Source organism: Dreissena polymorpha, chromosome 2 (genome assembly GCF_020536995.1).
Source record: "Dreissena polymorpha isolate Duluth1 chromosome 2, UMN_Dpol_1.0, whole genome shotgun sequence".
In the NCBI taxonomy this organism is placed as follows: Eukaryota; Metazoa; Mollusca; class Bivalvia; order Myida; family Dreissenidae; genus Dreissena; species Dreissena polymorpha.
In genome coordinates, this window is record NC_068356.1 from 81,930,597 (window position 1) to 81,942,623 (window position 12,027).

Consider the following 12,027-nt stretch of genomic DNA (forward strand, 5'->3'; position numbering starts at 1 on the left):
GTTGTTCAAATCATGCCCCTTGGGTAAATACTTGCCACAGCCCGGGACTCAAACTATTTATAAAGACTTAAACAAGCAAGTATATTTATAAATACATTATTGAAAACAGTATTTTGTAAACTTACAATAATTAACTTAAATAGTATTGGAATTTGTTAAATAATTTTGAAATCTGAGATAACATATGGCAGCAAATACTGAACATCAGTCACTTTGAAATTCGATCTGAAACCAAACATGAAAGAGGATTTATAAATTTATGGTTAACATGTGTTATAACCCCAAAAATACGGTATATAAAAAGTGTCATACTTTTTGGACCACAAAGAAGTATGATCGGGCTCCTAAATTTCAGAAAAAAGCGAGTCCAAAGAACTCCTTAATCCGAATAGTTAGTGTCGAACACTGACTTTATGTCAATGCTCATGTCGATTTACAAAGGAAATGCGCAAAACAAGAATGCTATACAAGACAGGCGTGCTAAAATTATTAATGAAGGGTGCCGGTCAACTCGGCCCCAAGTCAACTCGTCCCGCGGTCAACTCGTACCCATTTTGGTCAACTCATCCCTGTTTTGGTTTCTTTTAATAGTTGACATTTTCGTTTAATTATCATTTTCAGAGTCCCTGGCCGAAACCCTTTATTTGCAATAGCATGATCTACATTTAACTTTTAACGACTTAATTGTTCTCTTACTTACAGAAGGTCATACGCTCCCGCTTCAAATGCCTCTTAAACATCCTCTCCTATAATACCGGTATATCGCGGGACGTCGACCCGCGTCTCCCAAACGTTGTCCGACAATGCCCACATATATATATATATATATATATATATATATTTTTTTTTTTTTTTTTTTTTTTTTTTTTTCATGCAGTCGTTCACTTCGGCATTGCTTAGCCACTGCAGACGTTACCCACAGAAGTGACAAACATACAACATCAGCATAGTTTTCCGAGACTCAGCTCTGCCAACAAGATTTCACCAAAAGTTATGATAAAAAATCACATGAACTAAACTTGACAAGATCTATGATAAATGTGTGTTTTTCTGTTTGCATTAGCTTTTGTAATGCGCTGAAGCAATTTCGCACACGCGAGACAAAAATGTGGATAATAGAGAACATATATTTAACATATATATATTATATAACTTTTTTTATTTAGAAGGAGTTTTGTATCGGAAGAAGGTATACTGAAATATAATATCCTACTTTTGTCAATAATATCCATAAATACGTGTTAACTTCAACGTTTGGAGTTTAATATTGAAACCCAATTTGATCTGTATATCTACTTTATTGGAATGTAGCCTGGATCCGCAAATTACACCGCATTGTTGACGTCCGGAGCGAACGTGGCAGAATGCACCGGTCAAGATTAGTTTTCGTGCTCATTTTGCTACTCGTAAGTCATAACAATATGTGACAACATTTTTTATTGTTCTTGGCGAAACTTAAGATTAAATTGCAATAGAATAAAAGGCAAAAGCAATTAGCAACAATCTTACATTCGTGCAATTCTGTTGTTAACAAGTGGGTGGGGAAAGGATTATCTGTTTTACAATTTTTAGGATTGCTTTTTGTGTTGTCAAAGACAGCGAGTTCATTACAAAAATCGATGATTTGCGTGCATACTTTCCTAAGGCCCCTTGCCCCCACCGCGACCCTACCCTTGCTCCATCCCTAGCTACCCTAAAACCTCTAAGTCCCTAGTCTCATTTATAAGACGCGCAAAGAATTTAGAGATACTTTTTATATGGGCTAAATTCTTTGGAACGTCTCATCGTTGAAGGACCTTTTTAGTGGAGGAAACCAGAAAGTTTAAATTTTCATCAATTTGCGTAAAATTGCAAAATAACATTACCAACTCATTCAGTTTTAATTCAGAAGTTCATTTTTACATCAAATATCGTCGATTCGAAGTAAGAAAGGCATAAATTCTTCAGTTAAACTTCTGCTTAAATCGCAAAACAATCACTGACCTGTAGCCATGTCATGAAACTGATTTAAATATGAACCAATCAGAAGAAGGCATTACGGTGTAACATGTACGCGTAATTTTATTTAACATGAGCTTTTAACACCGACTTTTACCTAACTAGATCTAGTATGCTAATCTTTGTCTATTTAATAAGCATATGTTCAAAACAGATATGGTGCAGTTTCTATTCACTGTTCTAAGTTTCAGGAAGTGTTTATGCATGTCTTTTTCGCACCTCTGTCTGTGTTGTTTTATGTACTTACATTCTACGTTACAAAGGACGGTATACTGTACAATCTGTATCAATATTATTTATGTACAGTATAAAAATAAAAGATGTACTTTATTTCAGAACTTTTTAATTGTCAATTTAGAAAAAAAAAATGCTAAATTAATCCAGAAAAGTATAACATTGGTTTACTATGTAACGCGCTGCACCACAACAGACGAACGCAAACTGTATTTTACGCTGTTTATTCTTCCACTTTAAACCAGATGCTTTACATCGAGGTCGTGTTATCGATTTATATCTACACAGCGAGCGAATCGAGAGATATTGAAAAATTGAATAGTGGTTAGATTTAAATTGCTCAGGCGTGCAAAATTCAAAGTGTCATTACATAATTTTTACGGAACATTATCGAGAAATGAATTATCTACACAGGTATGTAAATATTATTGCAATCCGTTGTTATTAAGTGTCTTATATCGGGGCTTGAATGTTGCGCACAAAATCCTTGCGCAACAATATAGACAAAGAACAAAAAATTCCCACCACATAATTGGTCTTTCACCCTTTGTACGTTCCAAATATTACCCATATAAAAAGTAGCTTAATATTTAAGAACGTCAAAAATTTGGACTACTAAGTCCCTTGATTGGTGGTTAGGCAAAAAAAAAAAGGTCCGTTTGGGGTTAGTTGCAATAATCCAACACTCAGCTTTATAACCCAATGGGTTGCTGAGAGTTGCAATGTGCTCTCTCTTGTCCATGGGTGCAAAATGTTATCAACAATGCAAGGGTTAAGGAACACTGAAACCACAGGTACTTGAAACAATTTTTTGGTCCTTATATATATAATAAGAGTTAAGGTACCCAACGATGACTTCACAGGTGTATTGAATAACACAATGCAACAGCATGATAGATCAAACAATGCACACATATGTCGTTGTCAGGGCTCGAATTTAACTTTTTTTCTACTTGCAAAACATTGCGTGCAGCTTTAATACCAACTCGCAAAATCAAAAACATTCTCGCAAATTTTGCTGGAAACATAATTTAATTTCGTTTTTTTTATTCAACAGTTAACTTTTCTTTATCTTTCGTATTGTTATTTTCATCTTTGGGCAAAAAGAAACAAGTTATTTTTCGCTTCGACGCCATGTCTGTTCAAGTTCAATGAACAAATGTGAATTAGTCGACTGTTTAATGTTCTTTGTACCAATACCATCCTCGTATCTGTACTATAAGTATACTAGTCTATATACAAGGTGCGCGCTTCCGCATACGGGTATTAGGATGTTCTATGACCTATGGTTAAGCTTTCAGGACGTCAAATGCATTTAGCAATATTACTGTGTTTTTTTTCAATATTTCTTTACTCGCAAAAAATTACTAGTGGCTTAAAACTTAACTCGCAATCGGTATTTTTCACTCGCATTTTGCGAGTGTGCGAGTGTTAATTTCGAGCCCTGGTTGTGGTTGCCAGCAGGAAGCGTACATCTATGATAAAACACCTTTTATTTGATGAAAATCGTCCAAGTATGTCCAAAACAGCCAAAAGTTTCACAAATAGCACCCCAAAATCAAAGTGTGTAATTCCTGTAATGCGTTGACGCATTTTTTAAGAATGAATCATCAAAAACTGTTGAAACCCAGCAGGATTCGGAGGTACATGTAATCAACATCGATTAATACTGTCGGATTATTGTGAAAGTGAAAGTAGACAATCGGCAGCTGCCGCACCTTTCCCTTCCAATACTGTAGCAGATCTAGATCGTCAACCCATTCATCATGAAATTGAAATCATAATATTGACATCGTTCCTCGGCCCCAGTTGAAAACATTTCCCATTATTAGATCTACACCTGCAACTTTATTTAGGACGTTGACTTTAATATCATACTTGTTCATGTGTTTAAGAACAAAAAGGTCAGAGACATGCCTCTTTTTCTAAAAAAAAACCTGAAGTCTTCAGGTGAGTTATAGACATTGAAATGAACAGTTTTTATTTTTTCCCCAAATATGTCTCTTTAGCGCTTGATTTCCCCTTTTACCCAGTGTCCAGCGTCTTCCCCTTTTTCTAAAAAAAACCCCTGTGTGATGCCAGATGGAGCCTATTAAAGTCGATAACGATGTGGTATTCGATACAGAATACACTGTTTCAAATTTAAATATGAACATTTCAGCGAGAAAAGTGTGTTGAAACATCGTGGTGTTTTTATAGGGTGCATGCAAAGGATAACATCTGTAGGTTGCCATTCAGGTAAATTTAACATGTTTATGAAGTTTATTCATTATTTTCCTCAATTTGTCTCAAACGTCTGTTTAGTGAAGCGCACGGATTCCGTGCACTGACTTGCACCCATGTTTATTAAGGCGTGCATATGGACTACCAGAGCTGCCATAGCAAAAATTATCAAAGGCTCTGGGAGTCCGTTTATATGGACTACGTTTGGGGTCTCCCGAAATGGCGCCGACCCTCAACTTTTTATAGGGATCGCCAAAAATTAAAAAGAAAATAATCATTTTCGTTCATATAAGATGTAATATCAAGCAAACAAAGCATATATATATAAATGTATTTCTTATTATAAGCTTTAGTAGCCTTCCATTCTAGTACCCAAAAGACTAAAAAAAATCCCTACCTACTGACCCTTTTTTTTTTCCAAGGAGACCCCAAACGGACCTTTTTTTTGGCCTTATGGTTGATACCTAGGACCAAACATGAATCAATCTAAACAAACAATCTTAGGGACCTTCGGGTCATGTTGTAGGTGCCGTAACAAAATACATTTTTATATATGATTCGGCTGCCTGTGGGTGCATAGGGACCCGGCACAAAAAAAATCATATATACCAGAACTTATTCCAACACACTTTAACAGAAAGATAAATAAACAATATACTGGTTGAACATGCCGAAGTGCTGGTTTTTGTCTTACCTAGCCAAAAATGTCGATTTCATCCCATTTGTCAGTTTGTTATTCTTAAACGGTTGAAATTAGGCCAATTTTTTTTATGAAGTTGTTCAGGCTTCCCAAGGTGAAAGGTTTACACGGTTTAGAATAAATGTATAAACATAAAAAGACATTAACCACTGGCCGTCTTTTATTTCGTACTTTTTGCTGATGTATTGTTACCAATTTGTTTAGTTTTTATTTTATTTTATTTTATTTAATTAACTTAGCATGTTTTAGTAAAGTGTATTTATGCAAAAGTTATTAACATTGTAGTAGTAATTCAGTTTTTTCTTGCTATAGTCCCTTCATTATTGTATTCCAGTAAAATAATCACAAGCCATGCACTGGTAAATTTTAAACCAGGATTCAGTAGTGTAATTTATGTTTTGTTGTTATTGTTTTGTTTTGTGTTGTTGTTTTTTGGGGGGAGGAAGCAAATAAGTTTTCTTACCTAAAATGAACTTTAGTTCTGCTCCAAAAAAAAATTTTTTTATGTATTGTTATGTTCAGTTCATCCCCCGTTAATTGTCCCAGTGATTCAGTGTTCCCATTATTCATCATGACTGAATTTTTGATTTCATACCCCATTCCTCAAGAAATGAAAAAAACTTGGGGTTAAGGTTTCATAAAGGAGAGCTTGTACCATTTTCTTTGTCTGAAGTTATAATATTCGGGATTTAGGCTTGCATGTACTGTACTGATTGTTGATTTATTATATATGCCTTTAGTTTAGTTTAAACCTATTTATTTTAGCTCGATTGCATCGAAAGCCTAAGGCTTATATAAATGCTCTCGAGTCTGTTTCCTGGGCCTAGAACCAGTACTTTGTGTCTTTGTAATGTGCATTCCTGTAAATCTAAGATAATGTATAGTGCATTAAGGAACCAGTGTTTTGATGACATAGTATTATATAATCCCTTTAAAATATGCTCAAAGACTAACCATATAATCATATTTCTTGAACCTGTTTGCAAACTGATTTTGTTTCTTTTTTAGGTGTTTATACAAACCAGGGCAAAAAAGGGGAAGTCCCTTATTGACAGTGTAGATGATCTTAAAGAATTCAAAAAATTTCTTAGGACCAAGACTAACCTTCTTGTGATATTTACCAAGTCAGGTAATTAACCAAGTTTCATTTGTGTGATATTTACCAAGTTAGGTAATTAACCAAGTTCCGGTTGTGTGATATTTACCAAGTCAGGAATGAACCAAGTTTCAGTGTGTGTTTTACCTGACTTGGTAAAAACACATACTGGAACTTGGTTAATTACCTGACTTGGTAAATATCACACAAGTTCCAGTTGTTTGATATTTACCAAGTCTGGTAATTAGCCAAGTTCCAATTGTGTAATATTTACCAAGTCAGGTAATTAACCAAGTTCATGGTATGTGATATTTACCAAGTCAGGTAATTAACCAAGTTCCTGTTGTGTGATATTTACCAAGTCAGGTAATTTACAAAGTTCCAGTCGTGTGATATTCACCAAGTCAGGTTATAAACGAAGTTCCACTTGCTTTATGTTTTTTACTCATATAGATAAAGTTTAAACAGTTGAGAAGTATCCAGTGTTGTGTTTTGATGTGTTTGAGTAAAGTGTTTGTTTTTATCCTCCGCCAAAGGCGTTGTCCATCAGTATGTCAGTCCATCTGTCACAAACATTTTAGTTACAGTGGGGGACATCAATTCAACAAATTAGCTTGTTTAAGATGATCTAAGCATAATAATTTCTCATGCTGGTGCTTAAGTTCTTTGACAAAAAAACTTTACAATACCTTGCAAGTAAATAGCTTTGCACAAAATTGTCACTGTGTAGTTTTGTTTATTACTTGGCTTGGATATGATTATGGGTGATTTAAAGAAGTTTGCATGCTTTTACTGTAAAATCATGATTATTTGTAGGACATGAAATTTCATGCAGACTATATATTTTACAGCAATTTGCCCCCAAAAATGGATGTATGAATAACTTGTGTTTGTATTCGATAAATAAGATAGTACACAATCACAAAAACATCTTTTCAGAAAATGCAGCTTCCAAGCTTATGCCAATGTTTGATGGTGTCGCAGAAGACATTAAGGGCAAAGGGTCTCTTGCCATAGTGGACTGCAGGTAACACAGGGGCATATGAGAACCTTAATTGAGCCTCTTACTGGGAAAACTAGGCTTAATGCATGTACGTAAAGTTTCAATCCAGATAAGCCTTTGCCGTCAGTTCTAATCAGCCTACGACACTTTCTGCTTGTATTGTAATTTTTGATGAAAGGAGGTATCTTCTTATCCAAAATCCTGCCCATGGGGAAAGGGTTGTCCCTGATGTGCATGTGCGGTCTGCACTGGTCTGCCCATGGGGAAAGGGTTGTCCCTGATGTGCATGTGCGGTCTGCACTGGTCTGCCCATGGGGAAAGGGTTGTCCCTGATGTGCGTGTGTGGTCTGCACTGGTCTGCCCATGGGGAAAGGGTTGTCCCTGATGTGCGTGTGTGGTCTGAACTGGTCTGCCCATGGGGAAAGGGTTGTCCCTGATGTGCATGTGCGGTCTGCACTGGCCTGCCCATGGGGAAAGGGTTGTCCCTGATGCGCATGTGTGGTCTGCACTGCCCATGGGGAAAGGGTTGTCCCTGATGCGCATGTGTGGTCTGCACTGGTCTGCCCATGGGGAAAGGGTTGTCCCTGATGTGCATGTGCGGTCTGCACTGGTCTGCCCATGGAGAAAGGGTTGTCCCTGATGCGCATGTGTGGTCTGCACTGGTCTGCCCATGGGGAAACGGTTGTCCCTGATGCGCATGTGCAGTCTGCGCTGGCCTGCCCATGGGGAAAGGGTTGTCCCTGATGTGCATGTGCAGTCTGCACTGGTCTGCCCATGAGGAAAGGGTTGTCCCTGATGTGCATGTGTGGTCTGCACTGGTCTGCCCATGGGGAAAGGGTTGTCCCTGATGTGCATGTGCGGTCTGCACTGGTCTGCCCATGGGGAAAGGGTTGTCCCTGATGTGCATGTGCGGTCTGCCTGCCCATGGGGAAATGGTTGTCCCTGATGTGCATGTGCGGTCTGCACTGGTCTGCCCATGTGGAAAGGGTTGTCCCTGATGTGCATGTGTGGTCTGCACTGGTCTGCCCATGGGGAAAGGGTTGTCCCTGATGTGCATGTGCGGTCTGCCTGCCCATGGGGAAACGGTTGTCCCTGATGTGCATGTGCGGTCTGCACTGGTCTGCCCATGGGGAAAGGGTTTACCCTGATGTGCATGTGCGGTCTGCACTGGCCTGCCCATGAGGAAAGGGTTGTCCCTGATGTGCATGTGCGGTCTGCACTGGTCTGCCCATGGGGAAAGGGTTGTCCCTGATGTGCATGTGTGGTCTGCACTGGTCTGCCCATGGGGAAAGGGTTGTCCCTGATGTGCATGTGCGGTCTGCACTGGCCTGCCCATGGGGAAAGGGTTGTCCCTCCTGATGTGCATGTGCGGTCTGCACTGGTCTGCCCATGGGGAAAGGGTTGTCCCTGATGTGCATGTGCGGTCTGCACTGGTCTGCCCATGGGGAAAGGGTTGTCCCTGATGTGCATGTGCGGTCTGCACTGGTCTGCCCATGGGGAAAGGGTTGTCCCTGATGCGCATGTGTGGTCTGCACTGGTCTGCCCATGGGGAAAGGGTTGTCCCTGATGCGCATGTGTGGTATGCACTGGCCTGCCCATGGGGAAAGGGTTGTCCCTGATGTGCATGTGTGGTATGCACTGGCCTGCCCATGGAGAAAGGGTTGTCCCTGATGTGCATGTGCGGTCTGCACTGGTCTGCCCATGGGGAAAGGGTTGTCCCTGATGTGCATGTGCGGTCTGAACTGGTCTGCCCATGGGGAAAGGGTTGTCCCTGATGTGCATGTGCGGTCTGCACTGGTCTGCCCATGGGGAAAGGGTTGTCCCTGATGTGCATGTGCGGTCTGCACTGGTCTGCCCATGGGGAAAGGGTTGTCCCTGATGTGCATGTGCGGTCTGCACTGGTCTGCCCATGGGGAAAGGGTTGTCCCTGATGCGCATGTGTGGTCTGCACTGGTCTGCCCATGGGGAAAGGGTTGTCCCTGATGCGCATGTGTGGTATGCACTGGCCTGCCCATGGGGAAAGGGTTGTCCCTGATGTGCATGTGCGGTCTGAACTGGTCTGCCCATGGGGAAAGGGTTGTCCCTGATGTGCATGTGCGGTCTGCACTGGTCTGCCCATGGGGAAAAGGTCAGAGGCGTCAAAGTTCAGGATTATTCCTGAAATCAGGATTTGGCCCTTTAGGACCAATTTTGATTTTGATATAAATCAGAGGATTTTTTTCTGGAATTTTAAGATTATTGTCACAAAATGTCATCTTAAACACAAATTATTTTACTTTGACATATTGTTTACAAAGTTATATACAATAGTAACAAAGTTACATGAATTATTAACCCTTTTTTGCTCTGGCCCCAAAACGATAGGCCTATTTTCAGGATTTTAGATTTTGACCAATTGACACCCCTGAGGGTTGTCCCTGATGCGCATGTGTGGTATGCACTGGCCTGCCCATGGGGAAAGGGGTGTCCCTGATGTGCATGTGCGGTCTGCACTGGTCTGCCCATGGGGAAAGGGTTGTCCCTGATGCACATGTGTGGTCTGCACTGGTCTGCCCATGGGGAAAGGGTTGTCCCTGATGCGCATGTGTGGTATGCACTGGCCTGCCCATGGGGAAAGGGTTGTCCCTGATGTGCATGTGCGGTCTGCACTGGTCTGCCCATGGGGAAAGGGTTGTCCCTGATGTGCATGTGCGGTCTGCACTGGTCTGCCCATGGGGAAAGGGTTGTCCCTGATGCGCATGTGTGGTATGCACTGGCCTGCCCATGGGGAAAGGGTTGTCCCTGATGCGCATGTGTGGTATGCACTGGCCTGCCCATGGGGAAAGGGTTGTCCCTGATGCGCATGTGCTGTCTGCACTGGCCTGCCCATGGGGAAAGGGTTGTCCCTGATGCGCGTGTGCGGTCTGCACTGCCCATGGGGAAAGGGTTGTCCCTAATGCGCATGTGCGGTCTGCACTGCCCATGGGGAAAGGGTTGTCCCTGATGCGCATGTGCGGTCTGCACTGCCCATGGGGAAAGGGTTGTCCCTGATGCGCATGTGCGGTCTGCACTGGCCTGCCCATGGGGGAAGGGTTGTCCCTGATGCGCATGTGCGGTCTGCACTGGCCTGCCCATGGGGAAAGGGTTGTCCCTGATGCGCATGTGCGGTCTGCACTGGCCATGGGAAAAGGGTTGTCCCTGATGCGCATGTGCGGTCTGCACGGGCCTGCCCATGGGGAAAGGGTTGTCCTTGATGCGCATGTGCAGTCTGCGCTGGCCTGCCCATGGGGAAAGGGTTGTCCCTGATGCTCGTGTGCGGTCTGCACTGGCCTGCCCATGAGGAAAGGGTTGTCCCTGATGCTCGTGTGCGGCCTGCACTGGCCTGCCCATGGGGAAAGGGTTGTCCCTGATGTGCATGTGCGGTCTGCACTGGCCTGCCCATGGGGGAAGGGTTGTCCCTGATGTGCGTGTGCGGTCTGAACTGGCCTGCCCATGGGGAAAGGGTTGTCCCTGATGTGCGTGTGCGGTCTGCACTGCCCATGGGGAAAGGGTTGTCCCTGATGCGCATGTGTTGTCTGCACTGCCCATGGGGAAAGGGTTGTCCCTGATGCGCATGTGCGGTCTGCACTGGCCTGCCCATGGGGAAAGGGTTGTCCCTGATGCGCATGTGCGGTCTGCACTGCCCATGGGGAAAGGGTTGTCCCTGATGCGCATGTGCGGTCTGCACTGGCCTGCCCATGGGGAAAGGGTTGTCCCTGATGCGCATGTGCGGTCTGCACTGCCCATGGGGAAAGGGTTGTCCCTGATGCACATGTGCGGTCTGCACTGCCCATGGGGAAAGGGTTCTCCCTGATGCACATGTGCGGTCTGCACTGCCCATGGGGAAAGGGTTGTCCCTGATGCGCATGTGTGGTCTGCACTGGCTAAACTGTGACGACAATTTAAGCCCATGCATTAAACCACATTTTCCAGGAGCAAGCCTTATATTTCCTTGAAGTGGCCCATGGCCAATTTGGGCTTCACTCTGTGAAAAGGAGGTTAAATGCATGTGCGTAGTGTCGTCCCAGATTTGACTGTGCAGTTCGCACAGGCGAATCAGGGACGACACTTTCCGCCTAAACTTGATTTTTGATAAGAAGAGACTTAAGTTTCTTTAAATGAAAAATATCATAAAAGCAGTTTCTGATCCTTGAGGGATTCTGTGTACCTAAGAACTTGTTGTCCAATTAGAGGAATTACAGTTTTCAGTCTATTTCATTAACACACTTTGCTTTTTAACAAAAGGGTTGATTCTGAAACAGGGTATACATTTATTTACAACATGTAAGTCATTGCATGTTCAGGTTTCAGTATTGTTCGCCATAGGCCTTTAAGTTTTATAATACTGCATGTTACAATAACTGCAATGCATAGAGTTAAAATATGTACATATGAAAAAATATAAAAAAGTTTATCATTAGCTTAATCTTTGTTACTGCCTCCGGGAAATTTTGTACCAAGCTTTTACAATTAAATGTAGGCTAGTGCAATGTATTAGCTGCCAAGTGCAAGTGCTATTGCACTTGGTTCAACTACTAGTTTTGATTGCTGTATGGTAACTAACAATGTTTAGTTTGAAGACTATATATTTTCATGTTTTCATTGCTGACCTAATTTCAGTGGTGAGGCAAAGAAACTCTGCAAGACTTTGAAGGTCTCTCCATCACCGCTAGAACTCCGCCATTACAAGTAAATAACAATTCTTCAACTTCATGTGCAATTAATTTCCAATTAGAACAATTCTAACAACATAAT

General features: G+C 42.0%; 1 protein-coding gene across 1 annotated transcript in view; it reads left to right on the top strand.

Moving 5' to 3' along the window:
• The first annotated feature begins 1,324 nt into the window (after positions 1-1,324).
• The window catches only part of LOC127867823 (protein disulfide-isomerase A5-like), a 45,223-nt gene continuing 34,520 nt past the window's right edge, over positions 1,325-12,027 (top strand). Inside the window, exons 1-4 of the mRNA XM_052409301.1 lie at positions 1,325-1,406; positions 6,164-6,284; positions 7,191-7,278; positions 11,893-11,961. Of these exons, the coding sequence (XP_052265261.1) occupies positions 1,365-1,406; positions 6,164-6,284; positions 7,191-7,278; positions 11,893-11,961 (320 nt within the window). The 5' untranslated portion in view covers positions 1,325-1,364. The remainder of the gene's footprint in view (positions 1,407-6,163; positions 6,285-7,190; positions 7,279-11,892; positions 11,962-12,027) is intronic.